Source organism: Rhamphochromis sp. 'chilingali' (assembly GCF_963969265.1).
Source record: "Rhamphochromis sp. 'chilingali' genome assembly, chromosome: 10".
Lineage (NCBI taxonomy): Eukaryota > Metazoa > Chordata > Actinopteri > Cichliformes > Cichlidae > Rhamphochromis > Rhamphochromis sp. 'chilingali'.
In genome coordinates, this window is record NC_137937.1 from 28,637,703 (window position 1) to 28,659,663 (window position 21,961).

The following is a 21,961-nucleotide window of genomic DNA, read 5'->3' on the forward strand; positions in this document are numbered from 1 at the left end:
TATGGTGTTCTCATATGACTTTCAGCAAGATCACCAATATATGATTGAATAAGTTCTCAAAAAAGCTAATCTATTCTGGACATTGAACTTTAAACAAAGCTAGGGACTGGGGCAGGACTACAGTCCATTCATCTGCTTAGTATCAGCATTCAGACCAGAAGGTCATCTGGCAGTGGAGATAGAGTTAGGCGTAGGTTTTGTGTGTGGCTTAGTGTGTATACAATTTATAACAGACATTGTCCATTTCCATGGCTCAACATGGGCAAGCCAGTCAACTCTCATCCACATTCCTCAGATTATAGAAAGCCATCCCAGACAAGCAGAGGCAAGTCTGGACCCACCTGGGCAGACCCTGGTAAATTCCACTCATGCTCGCAGACCCACTAGATAAGAAAAACTGGGGAGAAGTGGGGGGCATTTTTGTGAATGTCTCTCTTTGCTGTTCCCCAATAAATAAACCAACTAAAAAAGCATTGTATTCAGCAGAGGTGCCAGACTGTTTTCAAGGAGCCAAAACTGCACTCAACATGAATGACCCCTGGCTGGCAGACAAGCCCTCCATCCAATCTTTTCTGTGGGTAAGGTCCACTCTGTACCCATCAACCCCCCTCTGATATCACTATTGTGTTAGCTTGGCGCTGATGTTAGTGGAGAGAGGGGCTCTGATGGGGGAGGGCTGGGTAGGGCTATCGACACCAGGGCCATTGTTTCTCAGCGACCCCCATTCAGGGTCATTTAGCATGTGACACCTCGAGGGGCACAGTGCAATACTAATGGCACAGAGGATAAATAAATGTGCCAGCTCCCTACTCTGACCTGAGCCCAGATCACAAGAAACACTAAGGCAAAATAGATAAGGGGAAAGTGAGATTATGGACTTGCTATTGGGAACAAGGGGAAAGAGAACAGAAGGAAGGTAGTGGGAAAAACCACATAGACAAAGCACTTTGAGGAGCTCATCTGCATACCTGAAGAGGGTGGGTCAGTGAGAATGTGTGATCTATCACACTTCCAGTGTAAGTGATGGGCAGGCTAGAAGACCTTTGGTGCCAGGAATGTTCATTGCATGAAAGTAATATGAGAAAGAGACATTGTTAAAGGGGCTGTAAACAGGCTGAACAAGACTCACCCAGTTTATCAAGGCTGGGTGTGTCCTAAATGCAGAAGCTCGACATGATGGGGAAACACCCATGAAAGAATGGAGGGGTAGGGTGCCTACAGGTCACAATGCGGTCCTGGCAGGAAATTAAACCCTAATTCCTCAATACTATGTTTATATATTTTTTGCTTACTGATATTAATATTGCATTGTTAGTGTTGCACAGGCATCATGGTCAGTCTTTTCATGTGAAGTATTGGCAAGAAAGTGAACCCTGACCTGGGGCTTTAGAGAGTACCTGTTAAGTTGTTAACAACTGTTATTTATATCTTTGAGTTGGTGATCAGGAAAGTTTTCCTGTGACCACATGCTGAAACTAGAGTCTTCCTGTGGTTGGCATTTCTCCTCAAGAGACATTTCCTGTTACCACATAACACCCTTCTTTCCTCTCAGTGCTCCACCAGAAACAACTGAGGCAGCAGAAAACTACAAATGCAGATAGCAATGTATCAGCTACACAAGAGGTCTGACAATCTCTGTCACCAAAATGAAAGGTTCACAGATGCAAGAAAATGGTGAGAAAAGGTAGGAATTTCAAGTGAAAAGATGTCCACCAATTAATGTTGTGAGCTGCAATTAATTAATAATTATAGTGGGGCTTTTTTCACTCCGTTCTCTTCTTCACTTTACCGGTTCTGGGTTTCTAACTATAATCTGAGAGGGAAGCTGCCAACAGGTTTTCATTTCGAAGGAATAAGCTAGACCTCACGTCATTCACTGACTTCGACATGTCTGTCGAATATACATAATTTATCTAAGGTAAAGCGAACGGTGTAGGAATACCTGAAGGGAGATGTTAGCCTGGGAGATTATGATCTATGAACAGGATCACTTACGCCAACACGGCAGCAGAAACTTCTTAAGAGAGGAAGCCAAAAAAGATGAAGTATAACTCAAACACAGTCTTGGTTTTCAATCAAGCTTTTAATGAAAAGATCATAAAATAACAGTTTATTTTTCCTCACTGCTGTACATTAAGACTGCAAGGTTATGAGTGCTGAGGTCAGCTGTATTACACTTTATGACACTTTGAGTTTGCGAGCCACGCCGCTGCACACGGTTGTGGCTCTGACCTGAATAAGAGCTCTCTGAGGAGTGGAGATAAAGACAGAGAGAAAGAGAGCCCAGCCTGGGTGCTGCCAAAAGCCACAAAAGGTGAGAGAATCTCACGTTAAACACTAGTGTATGAGCATGTTAGAAGTCCAGACGGTAGAACGTGTGTTTACATTGGTGAAGGTTTATGCACATGCTTGCTGAAGTGTACCTGGGCATATACACTTTTGCATGTGAAGTGTGTTTGCCAAGGGGGAGGCCTTCTTGCCCTTTAATTATTTATGACCAAAGTCCCTACATGTCCAGTCGCGAGCCTCTCAGGCCATGGATCCTGATCCATAATTGAGAGGCTGTTCCCGAAGAAAACCTAAGAGAAAGGGTCAATACGCCCGCTTTATGGGCAACTCCACTAATCGACTCTTCAGTATTTCTTAGCAGCTAATTATGTCTTTCCATTAATGTAGTGCACATGAAGGTGACAACGTGCCTTTAAAAATTAATAAACATAAATTAACAGTTATGGATGAAAATACGCTGCTGGAAACTTTACTTCAAAAACAGGATATTCTTGTTACAGAAGGACGGCAGAAAAACAAGAAGTCTAAAGGTAATGGCAAGAGAGTGCATTTCTGTAAACACAAGCTTTGAGGTAATTTGGTGTGTTCAGTTTATTAGTCACAGAAAGTACAGTAAATACTGAAAAATTCAGCAAGGAGCGAGATAAAGTCCACTGTGTGGTAACCGAAATAACACAGGGTCAACAGGCTAAAGCCAGGGTCTCGTGTGCGTGTGAGATAAAGCAAGGGACAATAAAGCTAATAAACAGGGTTTAATGGCACTGGAGGCCATTTTAAAAGTGGCTTTGGTTAAGTCTGTCAAGGTAAGAAGAAGAATCTCCATAATATCTAGACAGACCAGCCCCTCTACTAGAGAAAATGCCTGGAGAGGATGGCAGAAGTTAATGACGACGAAAAATGAGATGGAAACTTGGAAGTTTAAAGCCAAGTACGGTCTCTCTGGTGAGTTTCCCGCTTTGAATATGTCACTTTAAAGCTTTTTTTTTTTTTTAAAACAAAAGCAACTGCATATTGATATGGTAGCTCAACAAACACAGCAACATAGATGAGGTAAGAAGAGAAAGAAAGAATAAACCGTCAGTTAAATCGGAACTGATGGGAGAGCATCTGGGTTTTCCCAAAGACCTTGAAAAACATACAAAGTGCACTTAGTAAAGCTATCATATTCAACGTTTCTAAAAATCCTCTGATGTTAAACTTACAGATACTAAAAACATTATGTAGTTAGATTTAAAAAAAAAAAAAAAAAGGAGTAGCGGCAAGTGGTTTAATAGAAGAAATGTAACAATGGTTGAGAGGAAAACGACGGCTGAGAGGAGAGATCTGTGGGTTACGTGCACATTTCTGCTGTGTGTTTGTTTGTTTGTTTAAAATATACATAAAATGTCAGCAGGATGGCAACACCCAGGGATAGCAAGCTCGAAAAGATACAGTAGCCTCTGCGCTGCACAGGCAGGGACAGCGTCCTGTCTGTGTCCACAGAAACACACACACACACACACACACACACACACACACACGCACACACAGGGTTTACTTCCACTGGTGTGCAGTCATTCAGTGAGACCTCAAGAACAAATGGGCAAAAGAAATGTAATAAAAATAAAATAAAACACCCATAGTGACTTACTTGAACTAAAAACCCTACAGACTGTCAGGTATTACAGAGCAGATAATTAATGCCATAGACCATTTTGTTTTTGAGTTAAAAAAAATAAAAAATAAAAAAAGGAAGCGAAACAAAGAAAAGAAATTCGATTCTCCCACAAATAAGGTCAGCTTCACAGATTGTGGTTAATGGCTATGTCTTGTGTCTTAGTTTTGATTCTCAGCTTGAAATCCTCAAAACAAAAAAACAAAACAAAACAAAAAAAAGGGGGGGGGGGGGGGGGGGGGTCCTGCCTCCACCTCAGTCTCACACACTGAGCAAATTCTTTGAAAAAGGTGAGGGCAGGCCCAGAAATAAATACATTCATCACTGACAATAGACATTTGATTAAAAAAAAAAAAAAAAAAAAAAATAAGAACACTGTCAATAAGTGTTTGCACCAACTTTCTTTGAGGCTCAGCCAGCCAGAGTTTTGTGCTGCTTTTACCCACAGAACACAGGCAGCTTTAAAAAAAAGTTTCAAAACAACATCATAAAAGCAGAAAACTGACAATAACATTCACAGTTAAGACTACCAGATAGGCTTGTTTACATGCAGTGAACAAATCAAAGCTACATTCTCCAGATAGGTTTCAAGAACCGCCAGCATAAGAGATGTACCACGTCGGACTACGAAAACAACCCAAAATATTCAAGCATCATTCACCCACACCTACATATTAAGAGACCCAAGCAGCAGAGGTATTCCTCGAGTGTATTTGGGTAAACAAAGAGACAAACATTGAGCTAAAGACCCTGACTAACAATGCCTTTTGATTAATACGTCAAGGATGCACAGCCCCCCCCCCCAAACACACTTTCTGTGGTCCCATCTGAAGACAGGCCAGAGGGCAGGAGGATTGGGGCGCAGGGTCATCCCAAAGCCAGCTGGCAGGGAGGGGAGGGGTGGGGAGTGCCCCTAAAACCACACACCCTCCCCTTAATTGAATATGCAGTAGTTCACTCCATGTTTAACGCTATGCTTTTGTTTTGGCAGCAACCTCTGTGGAAAAGCATCTTTCACAAAAAAAAAAAGAAAAGAAAAAATGATAACGCACACAAAACCATCTCCCTAACTGGCCGAGCCTCGACTGAGGTCTGTAAAACTGTAAAAGTTTATGTAAACAATGAGATAAATACATATGTTTCTTTTTAGAGCCACACATGGTTCCATAATCATTCAAATGTGCTTTGGTTTAAAAAATAGTTTGTGGATTTGGGTATGAGCTTTTTTTTTTTCTCTTAGTTCTTTGTACAACGTTGCAACTATTTCTGAACATAGTGTGTTACTAACTAAAACGTAGACTTGTTTTGAGCTGCCTCACCTTTGTCAAGGCTTTTTGTGTTAGTTGAAAAAAAGTAGCCCCCTGTTTGTCTTAAATATGAAACTAGTGTTTTGCTTTTCCCATGATCAAAATACAGAGAAATTGATACAATGCTATATTTTACAAATGTAGCTGAGAGTCTGCATTCACAGATGCAGAACAATCCCTGAAGTATTTGAATAGTAGTAGTAATAGTAGTAATAATAGTAGTAATAGTAGCATGGTCACAGTTTGGAGTTCGTAGTATGTTTTTTTTTTTCCTTTTTTTTTTTTCTTCGTTACGTCGAACAAGCAAGCATTCAAATGCAGCTGCAAAAACCTTTGCAGAGATGGCTAGAGATCGTGTAGTACAAAACACCTTTTGCATTACAGACATTACACTGTACTGCAGTAAGGGCTGCGAGTACAACAACGTCTGAAGGCAATGCATTGTGGACTCCCTCTTCGGCTAGAAGAGGTCACAAGCAACAATGTATCAGGCGATAAATAACACGTTTGTGGATCTAGGAATGGGTGGGTGGGGATCGAGGAGTGTGAAAAATTCAGATGTACCATGCAATCACTAAACAGCAACTGCCTAAGAACAAGACACCAACATCCAACATAAGTAACAAGTCTGGGAGCCCAAGACGCAGGTACCTTAAAACGGTAGTGATGTTTGTGTAACTGCAGCTGCATCCCTATAATAATCAAACATTTCACAGACCATAACATGAGGACGAAAAGGAATTACAAAAAAAATAATCATGAGGACAGGTAAACCAACATAACAGAGGAATGCCTATAAAAATAAAAAATAAAAAAAAACTTGTAGTGAGGGTTCATACTCTACAGTAACTGTTAAGAGGCGATACACTGGACAGGTTTGAGTGAAACAGAAGAGACAACGGGGGGCCATTCTCAACTTGTCATTGTTTACAATGAGGTAAAGCTTGAAATAGTTTAAAAATAAGTTAAAACTAATTCTGTGGTATAATGGAATACAATCAGGAACAAAAGGATGCCGCAAGAGACCAGCGAGTTGTCCAGCTGTCCAGTGCATCTCTGCTTCTCCCTTCTTATTACAAGTTTTCACATGTCTGGCTCACAAAAAAACAAAACCAAAACAATTAAGTTGAACTTCACATTAAAATTCTGATTATATTTTCTCTTTTTTTTTTCTTTTTTCTTTTTTGGTCTGAACAGAACACATAAAATGTCATCAAGTCCTGTTTTTAAAGTCATGGAATATAAAGTGATAAGGACTCTGGATATAAATGAAAAGGAAACAGGAAACATGTTCAGGGAACATGTTTTTGTTTTGTTTTTTTTAAAATAAACTTTACCAATTTTTTTGGGTGGTAAAGTTTACGTCATACCAGCCCACCAATCAGCACAAGCTTTCCTTGCAATCCACAAGACCCTTTGTCAGTCATTGGCCAAAAACTCCATCAAAAGAGTGGATTTCTTTCTCTGGACTTTGAATATAATTCATAATTTGTTTTATACAGCAAAAAGAAATCAAAAGTGAAATAATTTAGTATGCTATATATCTTAAGTACATCTTTTTAAAAACTTTGGTTATGAACTTGTCTAGCAAAGTTTGTTAGTTAGCTCTGTTCTCCTCAACATTCATAAGATCTTTGGAACTCTATATATCTAAACTAACCAACTAAGCACTAGTTGCTCCAGGCTGGAAGCTACAGTACACTTTGAAGTGGAGCCACAATGAACAGGGCACCCAAAAGCTATATCTGACAAGTACAAACAACAGCTAAAAACAATATTAATGTGTAAAATCTATAAGCATTAAAAACCTGTGTTGAGAGATGGGCAGGTTAAAGCATTAGATAAAAACTTACCATAATCTACACACTTTTTACAATTAATTACATAGGAACTTTCAACTAATCAACATAGAGTTTGTAAGAGTAATCAGAGGTAGAGAGGTCACAAGCCTACATAAATAGACTTTTCTTTTTTCTGAGGGGAGGAAAGCTATACAGACAGAAAAATAAACGTACCCACTGAACATAACGCTCAGTCTAAAAACACCCTCTTCACCTTATCCCCATGAAACCACCCGCCCCGCCCTGCCCTGCCCCAACCCAACCCAGATCCCTCCCCTCCACAAGAAAAGTCCCAAGACCTTCCAGTTTAAACATTCACTGAAACATGACAAGTTGTTTAAGCAAAAAACAAGTACCTCAAGGGTTCATCTGTCCAACCAGGTTTCATTCCTGGGAGCACTAGCAGGCAAATCTGAAAACAATGAAAATCTTCTCTATATTAATGCAAACAGCTGTAGAGAAGACTGAGTGTTTGTCATCTGTGAAACAAAAACTTAAATCAGTGTCCTCCAACGTGAACCTTCTTTCAAGAACTTCCAGTTAAAGCATGGAGATGGTCCCAAACCCAGTTACCCCTCCTCTTAAGCCCCTTTCAGACATGTTTTCTGAGTGCCTCAATGAGCACACCAAGTTACTTCTCTGTAAAAGTAGTGACAGAATTCGCATTAGATACCGTTTATGTGTAGCTTTTAACACAGCAGAAGTCTGAATGCATGCAGACATGAGATTGTGACTGAACACCTGCGTAGATGTGAGTTGCTTAGCCCATAAGAAAAACAATAACATGCACATAACTGCATTTTATCCCACCAGATCTGCTTCTTTGTGGTAGTAAGATGAAAACAATTACTCTCTAATACAGTTTTGCTGTTCCCAATCCTGAGGAGAGATCTTTCTGGGGGAAAGCGGTGGCGTACAGCCCATGCAGCAGCACTATTTAGCAGGCACACTTAGTGTCAGTGGCAAAGAGAACTACAAAAACAAAATTGGCAAAGAAAAAAAAATTACTTTTCTGTGTTTGTTTTTGTTTCTAAGATTTTACATTGTGTTCCTGAGTGCACTGCTTTCCTTTACAGTAGTACAGTTTTGCTCCTTGCCAAAAGTTCGAGCTCTTTATTCCTAATGGCCCACCACCTCAACTCTTTTCAAGCCTTATTATTTTACATTATATTCCGATTTAAATGAAATCCTCTGTAAAAACTGTGTATAGTTTGATTTATTTTACACAATCGTTTGGAAACAACTGTGCAAAATAAATAAATTTTTTAATACTGACCAAAATAATCATGATTGGGATTTTTTGCCAAATCTAGCAACTCTCTTCATCACCTTCACATCTATGACGGTATAACTGTGAGAAATATGGATGTAGAAGTCATCATGTCTGTATGCCAGAAGGCCATCACTTTAACAGATTGGGGTAGCGAGCAATGTTACATATCCCATGTCTGAAAAGGGCTTTATATACAGATACCCATCACCAACCAACACAACGAAGCATATAAAGCTGTCAGGGTTAAAATAATCTTTTTGCTGAATTATTGCCAGTATTGTTTGCACGTGGTTTTTTTTGGTCAAAGTAGCACTGGAGTACACAGGGGACTCTTGAGTCATCTGAAAACTTCAGAGACTCAAAGGTAGAAGAGAGAAAAGCTGCTGAAGGGTATGAAGTGAGAGGCTTGACATTATATCAGTACCCACATTCACATTTAACAGACCAGACGTTATGCAACTCCACCATTGCTTTGTGACTTTGGAGAGAGACAGCAGTAAACTGTCCCTTTAGAGCTCCTGAGAGGTGAGCAGACGTTGTTCGATATAAACAACAACTGAATCCTTGCATCAACAAGATCCCACCATCACCAAGAGCACACTGTGGCTAACGGCTACATCATTCACTTAGCCAGGGCATCATAAACTGGATTAATATGTAGAACTATGTGTATGTGTGCATTTCTTTGCTTTTGCGATGGAGAAAAGGTTTGTATTTTCTATTCCCAGAGTTCTTTGGCTTGATGCATTTCTAAGAGGGTGAGGTGTGCATTCTCAGGTGACTGATGAGGTTGCGCTGCTGGGTAAACTTCCCCCCACATAGCTGGCATTCATACGGCTTCTCTCCAGAGTGGACACGCATGTGCTCTGTCAGACGGTACTGGCGTGTAAAGCGCATGCCACACTCTTCACATGCAAATGGCTTCAGGCCGAGGTGGCTACGCATGTGGCGTGTCATGGTTCCCCTCTGGGTGAACATTTTGCCACAGATGTTGCAGGGGAAAGGCCTGGTCAGCCAGTGACTCTTTTCATGTTGTCTCAGGGTTGCTGGGTCTTTGTAGCTCTTACTGCACACTGTACACTTGAACGGGCGCGTTTCAGAACCAAAGGTAGAAGGACCTACAGTGGCAGAAAGGTCCTCGGCCTCCTCCTCATCTTCCTCTTTCACAAAGGTTCCTCCCTCCTCTTTGATGTAGAGCTCATCCTCAGTATGCGTCTCCACATGAGCATTGAGCTGTTCAGAACTGGGGAAACCCTTACCACAGGGAATACACACATAGAGGTTGTCTCCAAATGCTGGCTCAAAACCTTCCTGCCTGTACACATAGTTGGCGCTGTGGTGCCCCCCTGCTGTTCCCCCTCCACCTCCTGCAGTCTCTCCATCACTCTGACCACTTTCCTCACTGTGATCCTGGCCATTCTCTCCTCCTTCTTCCTCGTCCTTACACTGGAAGGACTGGTCAGATGTGAAGCTGTTCCCACTCCCACCTCCAATCCCAGATGAGCGGCTATCTTTAGGACCAACAATTACCCCATTAACCAGGGGCCTGCTGTGATCTTCAGACTTCAACCCTGAAGCCTCTCTCTTAGGCCATTCATTCTTTCGAGCTCCCTGTCGGGACTTTTTCTGTGGTGGAGGACCCTCTGGCTGGTTTTGGATTTCCTCTGAGGTTTTAGAGGAGGAGTTGAGGTCCATGGTCTCTGAGATGCAGGTGTCTGCACCCGGCAAGGTGGTAGACGAATCATCCAGTGAGGCACTGTTGGTTGTCGATACTGAGGCAGATTGAGGGGATCCTTGGGAGTTGCTGTGTGGGCTGAGGGCATCTGTGGCTGTGCCCGCAGAGGGTGGACTCTTCTTGGAGAGGTCTAGTCCAAGGTCCGGTTCCCCCGCACTTCCTCCGCTGCTGAGGTTACCATTACTGCTTCCATTCCCCCCATTCCCGTTCTTCCCAGAGGTGCCAACAAACATCTCGTCATCTGAGAGCTTGTCCCGAAGGCCTTCATCTGGCTGTGGCTGGTCGGCATCGGAAAGGGTTGGAGGATAGTGGTTATTGTGGCCAGTAGGGGTAGAAGAGGAAAGCCGCTGGTTGTTTAGACGCAAGCGGCTAAGGGGACCTGGAGTGGAGGGTTTACCTGGCAGGGGTTTCCCACCATTGCGCTTAAGCTTCTTTCTGCACAGAGCAGCAAGGTCGTGGAGCTGGAGGTAGCTGGCTGCAGTTAAGAGGGCACTGAAGTTCTGCTCATTGCTCTGGTCTGATGAGGACAGTAGCTTCCCAGTGTAGATGAAGTCAAGAACTTGTCTGAATACCGAGGGGTTAACCATCTCTGTGTCGAGGTTGATGAGGTTGTCATGGAGGACCAAAGATTTAAAGTAGATGCTGCTTGCCGCCAGGATGTTCTTGTGGGCACGGAAGAGAGCATTCTCCACCACAATGATAACATCACACAGGAAGCCCTTGGCTCTCTGTTGGTTGAGTTGCAGCAGCAGTTGTTTGGCATGATTTGGCAGTTCCATTTCCTCCGCCCTTCTTTCCCCTCTCTCTCGTCTCTCTCTTCCTACACGTGCACCACCTCAAGCTGAAAGAAACAAAACAAGGACATGATCAGTATTACATTAAAAAAAATAGTTTTATTACACTGAAACCACATAAAAATAATGGGTTATTGAGAAAAGAAATAAAGAGTGGTGTTTCTTAACAGATAACGCAAAAATCAATATTTAGTGGCATTGGCGGTGGATGAGGGGGAAAAAAAAGGCTGAATAAGCAATGTGCTGTAAAGGCTTAGCTAACGCTTCTCTAATGGCAAAATTGAGCTCACTGGGAAATTAGCAAACTGTTAGCAGTGCATGCCATATAATCACACAGCTGCTTAGAAACTGGAACCTTCTCTGTGTCCGACTTTTCTTTTTAAACAAACTGTAACCCTACATGGATCAAGTTCTGACTGTACACATTACCACTTATCTGGCACAAAGGTCGTAGGGGTGGAGGACAAGAATGGGTAAAGTAACTTCTTTCCTAAGTTGCCTCATTCCACTATCTCACCAGAGTAACTAGTTTCGATGGGATGCCCTCTCTGGAAACTCAGCTAACTCTAGTCTCCATTAGGTCATGGTAATGTCAGCCCTGCCCTATTGTCTGGGGGTTGGAGATCTGTGGAAGAGCAGGGCTGGGGGGGGGGGGATTAGGTGACACCTGAGCAAGAAAAACTACACAGGCGCTTGGGCAAGAGAGGAGGGGGAGGGTGTGGCCCCAAGGCAAGGACAGCACCACTCGATCCTCCAGAGGGGCCCTTATTTATGGAAATAGGACGAGTGAATCCAATTCACTGCTAAACAACATACTGATGGCCTAATGGTACACACCACAGTACTTCTATTTCTAGTTTTCTCTACAAACACACATTTTGTGTTAATGCAATAGATGCAAAACTTCTGAGGGCAATATCAGTGGTATGATTTGGTTGAGGCAGCAGTCTGTCCATGTTTAACGTTCCCTCAAAGCCACAGGCAAGCTTAGACAACACAAATTTTCAATAACCACAACAGGGTATGCCATACTACAAGAGATTACAATCTAAGACAAAGAAATGTTTAATTCAAGTCAAACACATGTAGAAATTGCCATTTTAAGTGCCAAGCAAGAGCTTTGAAATCACATTTAAAAACACCCAGCACCAAGGGTTGAAATGGATCTGCATGTTGTTTAGTGATTGCAGTGTGCACATCTCAAACAGTGGATGAATCAACATTTGAATAAAAAAATAAAAAAAAATCATTTTTACTGTAAATAAACAATAACATGGTTTAATTTGTGCTCAAAATCCTGACTCTATGGGCAAAAATACCAGCTGATATCAATATTGTGCACAGATCACCAGATTAAAAAAACATTCTAGAGTTAAGACACCAGTAAAAGAGGAGACAATATTAATATTGATTCAATAATATGAATTGACCAAAACGAACTATATTAATGACATACGTAGTAACTATCGACCGAGGTAGTTACATTAGCTCTATAGTTTAACTTGAACTTATTCTAGGTTAATATATCTTAAGCATGATGCCCTTAGATACCTTTTAGTAAAATTAAAGCACACATTATCAAAAAAAATTCTGAATTTCTCTCCTTGTGTATACCATCTCCTTAACCTAACTTCAACAATCATACAGCTTCTGTATAATGCTGTAGGTATGAGATATGCAGTAGCAGGAAAAACGGCAACGAACAGCTGAAAGCAACAAACTAAATATCAGGTACTGATAACGACACATTACTACTGGCATTTGACCTGGTCTTAGATCAAAGCAAAGCTTTTAAAGAATATTTCAGTTTGTAATAGATGTGAATTATCCTCAATTGTCCTCAAAACGCCATCAGGGCAAAAGCATAAGTTAAAATTCAAGTAACTGTATCTGTTTAAAATAGTTTTAACTGCACAGTAAGTAAGCACAACTAAGGAGTCCATCACAGCGTTAAACAAAGACATACATATCCTGGCTAAGGCCCTCCAGTATCCCTTCAAATACTACAGAGAAAAACAAAGTACCACTAAAGAAGATGGCACACTAGACATAAGAGACTTGTTAAGGATGGTAATGACCACCCATTATTATAGTCAAAATTAAACACCATCAAAGAACAAGAAGGTTAAAATTTTAACCTGGTAAAGAGTGCTGAGTGTATCCGGTATGTAGCCAAGCTGACTCTGTCACAGACTAGCTGATACAATCAGCTGAAGTGATCATTACCCCCAGGTCCAGGCCTGGGCTTGCCTCCTCTGCTTTGACACTTCTACTCACGATCTTCTTCCCCTCCCCCGTTTCTCCTCTGTACCTCTCCTTTCTCTTTATCTTCCAGCCCTCACCAGCCTTTCACCAGGCATGCAGACACATCCCAGGAACAGCTCACTGTCCTGTCCCCAATGTAAATCATAATGAGCTATTCTGAAAAGCACAACCCAGATGTGTTAATCGTACAACAAGCTAGGGGAGTTTACGGCACTCAGCCCTGCAGGCGGTAATGGAGAAGAGGGCTACTAGAGAAAGAAGGGCCTCTACTGTGATGCCAGCCAGGAAGCCATATATCAAGTCTCTCTCTTAACATACACACACACGCACGCACACCTCTGCAGGCTTTATGGGGGGATTCAAGAGGCTTTTCCAGCGGACCAACATAAAAGGGGGCTGGGCTCACAGTAGAGAAGCCAGTTCAGGAGAGAAAAAAAAAAAGAAAGAAAGAAAAAAAAAAAAAGCCCTCCCCCATCACCCTCCACCTCTCATCCCTCGTTGTCTCCCTTTCCTCCCCTCCATCACCCACCCAGCTACCCTCTCCCCCTGGCCCCTCCATTGCTGTGCTGTGCCGGCTGGATTCCAGGGAGCCGCTAATGGATTATGGCTGATCTATATGCAGCTAGGGTAGGACACGTGTAGGCCCGGCTCACCTTCCAACGATGCTGCCCAGGAAAAAGAGGCATGATACCACAGGGGACAGAGAGGCCTGCACCATGAATGTAGCTCCAAGTGTGACTGCATGGCACCCTTTCCACCTAGAAACATTTCAATACTACAAACCACACCACTGTTCCCGTTTAACTCCGCAGTTAGAGTCAGGGATGATGTATCAACTGACAAAAACAGCAAAAAAATAATACTATTTCCAGCATGCCAAAAGACTAGTTTCTATGGATAATATTAGTAAGTTAGAAAGCAGTCTGCAGGGTTCGATCACCATAGTTTTAAGCCCTACACAAAAAGGCTGGTAGCTCATTGGAGAGAAAGCATGATAGCTGGTTTAGAAGGGCTGTAAGAAAGACTTCTCTCTCTGGCTGAACACCCTACAACATACCAACTAAATTCAGCCCAGGGAGGTTGTTGTCTTTGAGCACACACAGTAGATCAGCTTACCATTCCCTGCAGTGTAACCTCTTCAAAAACTATGACATAATGATAGGGGCAAACTCATCTTAAAAAAAAAAAAAGAGAAGAAACAAAGCGCCCTGCTACTTATCCTCAACCTTGACTTGTGTCAGGAGCCTGATGATCAGGAGATGAGAAGAGAGGTTTACACACAACTCACAAACACGGCAAGGCTCATGCATGCGTGTGCAGATTGTAAAGTAGAACGAGTCAAAGAGCCCTGGGCACTGAATTAATGTCAACCTTTGAATTAAAACTGGTTACACCTGAAATTTGGATGATCAGGTTTGACTTTATTTACCACCCCTGTTTCTGCTTACAATTTTCCAGCGCATATAGATCCAACAGCAAGTCGGTGTTCATGTAGCAAAGGTGACAGAGAGCTGTGGCACTAATCTCCTGAACACAGAGTAAAAAAGCCAAGAGAAGGCAGAGGTGAGCCAAAGTCCTGTGGTGCAATAACAAAACACACCCTACTGCTGTGAAAGGTCATCTGCTAACAACCAATAGAAATCAGGATTGACCAGGATTTTACATGCAACTTTTGTTTAATTGGGGCTTCTTTCACAGAGATTCATTTAAGCAAGAGATAGTACTGGGTAGAGCAGGGCGATATGGCCAAAAATATTTATCACGATATATATTTGAAAATTTGCGATAACGATATAACTGACGATATAATTGATGCGAGACAAAATACAACTGCACAACATTACTAGCGCAAAAAGACAACCTTCCATTTATTTTCACTTAAACAAGAAGCTGGTTTTTATGTACATTAAAGCTTTATAAAAATGTAACAGTGCAAATGCAAATTCCTTGCTGAAAGTTTAACCAAAAGGCATTTCCAGTAGAAATGGGCTGACATATCCTGAGCATAACCATGTATAATATCCACTGAAGTTAAAAAGAGGTGCTTTGCAACATTAAACTGCAGTGTGCAGTACGTATTTTTTGGACCATAAGGTGCACGGGATTATAAGGCACATTAAGCGAAACAAAGCAGTCAGATAAATCAAACTTTATTAAACTCATTCTTCTTGCTTCCTCCACTTCTGTACCATTGTTTCATTAATGTTGAATTCTCTGGCAGCTGCTCTATTCCCATGTTGTTGCAGTATATTAATGACTAACCTCGTATTGTGGATGGATTATCTCAGTTGTTCTCCTGACTGAAGTTTGGTCCGTTTACAGCATCCTGCCATGCGATTGCATTTGTCTCTAACCATGAAGAACCTTCACGTTAACTTTTATAAGTGGAAAAGTGTTAGTGTTCGTCCTCCAGCTTCACTGTTTATGTTATGCTAACATAGCTGTGTCGCTAGCGATCACGTAGCACATCATTATATACCAGCTAGCCCAACTTCAGTAACCCTACAAACGTCACTGCTGTTTAGTTTCCTGTCTTCATTTATGTTGGAAGTGATAGCAGAGCTGTACGTTTGATTTTTTTCAGAAATCTCTCAGTCAGAACATGCAATATCATGCTTAGGTAACTAGCGAAACTAGCGAGCTAACTTCCGCTAGCTTCCTGCTAACTTCTAACTCCGTTAAATGTAATAACTTTTGTTTTCATGGATGCCTGGAAGTTAAACTTTATAGTTACACCTGGTAAAGCAGCAATGCTGATCGTTTTATTAAAGATGAAAGAATTTAGACAGTTTTTAACTCCAAGTGATGCTGCAGTGTTGTTTGACCTGAAGTATACGGAGTTTAGGACCCAGATTACTCCCAGATTTAAGAGCATCTTAGTCTGACAAATATGACAATAACGACGGCCGCTTGCATGTTCTGCAAAAAAATGTGCTTTGTTGTGTATCTGACAGACAAACACCAAACCAGTTCCACATCACGGAAGTTGCACCATTTTTACAAACCAATTCTGGTTCATCAGTTTCACTCAACAATCGGCCATGTGCGTATGAAAACAAAGGCACTGCGCATGCGCGTTTTACTCCCATTCTATCGCGATATTTCATTTTCCTATCGTTGCCTAACATTATAACGGTATTACCGTGAACGGTATAATATGGCCCAGCCCTAGTACTGGGTTTGTAGAACTGCCATCACACAACATCAGAACCTGCATAAAAGGATCAGTGGTAGAGACAGATAGGTAGGAACGATTGAAGTAGACACAGAATGAGAGGCAATCAAGGGCAGGAGCAAAAGGCCTCACTGTGTGTGTGTGTGTGTGTGTGTGTGTGTGTGTGTGTGTGTGTGTGTGTGTGTGTGTGTGTGTGTGTGTGTGTGTGTGTGTGTTAGATGTGTGCATGTGTTGTGTGTGCACACACACAAACAGAGTATGCTGGTGGGCAGAGAGAGTGGGGGAGGGGTTGGGGGGGATGGTACAAAGCCAGTTTGAAATACAAACACCAAGCAACCACCTCTGAGCCATTTCAACATGGCTGACACTGCTGCATGGGTAAGGCTGGTCCATGCAGGACTCATGGGTACAGCAAGGACCAGCTGTGGAAGGACAGCTCATAATAAAATGAGATTAAAGTAAACAGTTAATTTAAAAAAAAAAAAAAAAAAAGAAAAAAAAAGCTAACTACTATGTATGCTCTTAACAGACATTACATGTGAGCTACATACGAAACACATTGAAGATTTATCAGGTTGCTCTAAACCATTTCTGACAATGAATTAAATTCTTTTCTTAGCAGAGCTGTGCAGCAGGGCAGCTCACAGTATTTTATTACAGGTGATATGTAATGCTAGTTAGTCATGCAAATTAACATAATCATTTCCATTTTAGTCTCATTTGATTGGTTACAAAGACGCACGTTGTTTTGTTTTTTCATCCTGCTACACGGCCTTTACACTGCATTACTCTATCACGCACACACATTTAAAACTTCATTTAGAACATCTGTTAGGCATATACATGATCCAAAAATCAGGTCTCTCCTGTTTCCATAAAGTTTCAGAAATCACATTACAGCAAAGGCTCCACAAAACTCAACTTGGTTAGATTCAGAAAAAGCTTCAGATTTACACAATAAACAACGAAAAAAAAACAAACCACAACCTTCAATCTAAAACCTTTTTACAGTTTAATTAAAAAATAAAATAAAATCATTCACTTGTAGTAAGATCAAGTCTTTTAGGCAAGTTGGCAATGCAGGCATAAGACAGAATATAGAAGGTAAAGATGACATATAAAGTCACTAGCTTCAGTCATTTCTTGAAATAGCCTGCCTAAACTTGCAGGCTCAGTGGTAGATTTTTAAGTGCATCTAGTGCTGGATCCATTCTGGATGTAATCTTTTCAGAAAAGCTGCAGAGGACATATCCTGCTATTAGAAAAAGCTCAATAGGTCAAATCGGTTCTGTCCTGTTTTTGGAACATTCCGTTTTTCAGAACTGCTGGACTGCTGGGTGAACAGGTGCATGATTATAGTATGTATGTGAACTACAGTACCCTGACAGTTTGGGTGAACACTTCCAGTGAGGAGTTCAATAGTTAAGCAAGATAAACAAGTCCTGCCCACAGTGCAGTGGAATGACAAGAACCTCATTCTGTTTATCACCGATCAGAAAGCTGTGGCCACATGTGTACATCCTAAAACCTTACACAGCTATGCTGGCATTCAGACCATAGATTGTCGTGTAACACCAGGGAAGAGGAGGAGGAGAAGTTTGCTGATTTTTTGAAAAAAAATGAGATTAAATCCTTTTTTCCTTACCACATACCTTTAAAATGGGAAATGAATCAATTTATTCTGTGGTATGAATGATATCTGGAGGTAATCTTAGCTAATAAAACAACAGCAACCAGTGCCAGATGAATTTTTATTTTATAAATTGTCATCAACTCATTTAATGAGATGATTTAGTAACTCTAGTTTTTCAGCTGTTTTGTAAACGTGGGGTGTAGATGCAAGTGCAAGACTAAAAATACAGCGCTAGAAGAAAAATGTCATGAGTAGATTTTGCATAGTACATTTCTCTTATATTTATAGAGACATTCGTTTGTTATTAAACTTGATGTTTCTCTTGTTAGTACGGGTTAAAACGCAAAAACACAGATTAAAAAGAGAGATTTAAAGTCTACATATAAGTGGTTTATTTCTTTGTAACTGTAAGGGACTGATTTTGACTAAGATGATAGTCTTATAAAAAAAAAAAAATTCAAACTAGCTGATGTATCTATTGGTTATGTCTAAATTTCTTTACATGCAGTATTAACTCATTTCTTTACCAGGAGGTAACACTTACTGTCTGCTAATCAGGTCTGTGAGTCGATCCCCAGTTTTGTGAGTGTGTGTGTCTGTATGCATTGGATCGAGTGCCATATGAATCTGTGTGAATGAGAGGCTATAGCTTATAATGGGAACGCTGCTGTGAGTGGTCAGAAACACCAGAAAAGTACTAGTTCATTTAGTATCTGGCAGTTGGAGGTAATGGAATTTAAGATGAGGCTATATGTAACAGTTTTCATTGCTGAAAAAGGACTTTGTTAAACTCTCATTTGAAACATGAAACCTGAATCTGCTTTATGCACTGAAAGAGTTCCAACTACCATTTTCTCCTGCTGCCATGGATTTAATATGAATAACTTTGCATCTCTGCTGTGTCTTGAGTATCGTGTTCATCTAGAATGTCCTCAGGAAAAAAACTAAATAAACACTGAGACCTTCACCAGCAATCCTGTTTAGTAACTGGTGCCCACATACATCACAGTGCGTGCCCTCACTAAAAGCGCAGTAATCAGCCACTTCACCGACAACTGAACATATGATTGGTATGATAAAGTGACCTCTGTCTTGCGAGACAACAACCCCCAACCCACATGACCTGATATCTAATGCTTTGACTGAGGACATCATGTTGGGCGAGTAAGAGATCTTGTATGGTCCAAGGTTTTACAGACCTGCCAGCCCCCCCTCCTCCTTCAGCCGTTAAACACTGCGCAACCTTCTGGCTATCAGCACTACATTCCACATTCTTCTTCTTAAAGAACAACAACAACCCTGTCCCGAGGTGCTTTATCCACTGAACAAACCAAACAGCCTCTGAACAGGCAACCACCAAATAGAACAGACAGCTACATATAGATACAATAGCCCAGAACAATCTATAAGTCCCCATCCAACATGTCAGCACATATAGCCTAAGTAGCCTTCTTACTGTATTGCACTGCCCACACATGCTGCTGTAAGCCTGCATCCAATACACTATGTGTGTGCTGAGAAAGAGAAAGGACAAGACCAACTGGCCGATCATGAGGCACACACACAGACCTCAAATTACCCTCCAGGCCACACTCTGCAGTCCATAGTAATCAATGAAACTAGTCACACTGACCACTTGACTTGGTCATTTTTTATTTGTTTGACCCTTGCTACTTGATCTCTGACCTAAAATGTTCATTTGACAAAAGCATCAAAAAGTACAGCGGTTACTGTACAATATTTTACAGGATTTACTGGAGAGACCAGCTTGCCCACATAATCCATTTTCAGCGTAAAACTTGATCAACTCTATAAAAGTAAAGAGATCAATAGTCTCACTCAGTTTCTTCAAGGTTTATGAGATGGACTGGTTTAAACACAATGGATTAAGCAGTTCGCTCATCAAAGCACTGTGCTTTTACTGTGCTGATATCATCAAGTGCTTCAGGCATAACAGCCAGGAGTCCCATTTCTCCTTTAGAGGCTTTTCCAAATTGGATTATAAAGTGCAATACACATTTGCATGTGTCCCGTTCTTAACAATACAGCTTTTAGGTGTGTTGTTGAAAAACACACCTAAGCTACCCCTCCAGCCAAATTTTGAGGTTGGCAGACAGAGCAGCTGAGCGCTACACCTATATGTAATCTTTTTATTACAGGCTGCAGTCCCCTGCAACTCTAACCAGAAAAAGAAGCCATGAAAACAGTTGGATTTTATCTTACCTTTACTCTACTATCAAAGCAAGAGCTTGAAAAAAATGATAACAATGCCAACTTGAAATGAATTCACACCAATGATCGCAGAAACAAACAGTTAATGTGCAGCTGAGCTACTGGAAATGTGTGCAAAATAATTTTATCATGTGTAAAATGAAAGACATTCGTTTCCCTACCAACTGGCAAAATATGAGACAACTGACCATTTTTCTACAGCCGTTTTACAAGGGGGTAAGTACATTTCGTCAACTGTTAATTAAAGTGGAAATGTTTCCACAGAACTACACTTTGGTTAACAGCAGCCAGTCGAGGAAACGCACATTACTGGCATTCTTATGCCTTCTTATCGCCATGCCCCTTGGTACTTTAACAGCAGTAATCATGAGGAGCAGATCCGCCTTCACACCCGAGTACATGCATTGTTTTATTGGCTTACTTTAAGTTAATGATGAAGTAATTAACGTACTGGTGTGATTTTTTTCCGCCTTTTTAAAAAAAAAAAATGAGGATGCTTATTTACTGACAGAAACCAACGACAGTGTAACAGTGTTTCTATAAAACAGTGCAGTTATAGGTCAGAGTGTAACGTGACACCAACGCTGTAGCTGATTACAAAGATGGTAGCTCTGGTAGCACCAGCGCACCTATAGTGCTTCTAAAACGTACACCCCACTGCATCGCTAGAATCGACGTTTAAAAAGCAACGTTTCAAACCAGGCTCTGCATGCATCCAACATTTTAATGGGTATATTTGCAAGACACTCCAGTTAAATGATTTTAATGTGCCTCACATAAGACCAAAGTGGCTTAACCTACATATAAACAATAAACAAGTGGTACCATACTATCTACAAACATCTCAAAGACTATCAGCTGATTGCGCAAAAAAAAAAAACATGCGCAAAATCCACAGAATCTGCCCCGCTCCATTTACCACACAAAGTGCAATTCAATACCAGCTGAAGAGATCTGCTCTGCTTACGCGAAAGCGATTGGTTTTAAAGAAAGATTCAACTAATCAGCTTGCAATTTTGTAAACAACTCACTGAACACGTTGGACTGCAAAACTGAGAAAATGAGGTGAAGAGTAGAAACGTTTTAGCGTTCATATACCACGTAGCGACGTGCCGTCCGTGGACCCTTTCTGTCCCCCTGATGTGCTTTGCCAACCTGGTAATTCTTTGGTACACACTCGTCCTGTGGGACATCTCTCGTAAGCTCACGACGCCTAATTAAAAATATAAAAGGAGCACATCGTTCGCAAACGGCGCATTGTTACAGGTTTGGGCAGAGACCGCGATATGTTCGAACAAATAATGTGGGAATCCTCGGCTTGCCAAGCAGGCTGGTAGAGCCCCTTTTTGTTGGCACGCCGTGGAAAAAAACACCAGCGTAACAGCGAAAACCTCTGCGATTCTTGCAGTGGGTGGTAGGAAACGATCCGATCAAAAAACGACAGAAATACGGCTCCGACAAACATTTACACGCCGCGGCAAAAGGAAAGAATTCATTTTAAATACCTTCTTACATCGGTATGGTCGTTCTCAAGCGGTCTTTACCATCCTCTTGCTCATCTCACAGCCTTCGGGACGCCATGTTGCAAGCTTATGACGTTAGCTTCCTCACCCCTGACCCACATTTGAATAGAAACCAGCCCCAAAGTGCAGCAGTGAAAACATCCTAATGTGGGAGGGTTTTCACTTTTTTACATCAGGAATCTTACTAACTTTACCTGCAAGATGGCACAGAAGGAAACAAAGAGTGCTATTTTCTTTCAT

The 21,961-nt window shown here is 41.4% G+C and overlaps 1 protein-coding gene across 3 annotated transcripts; it reads right to left on the reverse strand.

Annotated features, from left to right (window-relative positions):
- Window positions 1–3,258: 3,258 nt before the first annotated feature.
- Window positions 3,259–21,833, reverse strand: hic2 (hypermethylated in cancer 2). Of its 3 annotated transcripts, none has more exons than XM_080895000.1 (2): window positions 21,712–21,833; window positions 3,259–10,940 (listed from the first exon to the last, which is right to left on the reverse strand). In XM_080895000.1, exon 2 carries the CDS (start codon window positions 10,876–10,878, stop codon window positions 9,115–9,117), a length of 1,764 nt encoding a protein of 587 aa, XP_080751126.1. In that variant the 5' UTR covers window positions 10,879–10,940; window positions 21,712–21,833; the 3' UTR covers window positions 3,259–9,114. The 3 variants fall into 3 exon arrangements, with proteins under 3 accessions (XP_080751126.1, XP_080751125.1, XP_080751127.1); XM_080894999.1 differs by having other exon boundaries at window positions 21,704–21,830; XM_080895001.1 differs by lacking the exon at window positions 21,712–21,833 and adding an exon at window positions 13,032–13,187.
- Between the last annotated feature and the right edge of the window lie 128 nt (window positions 21,834–21,961).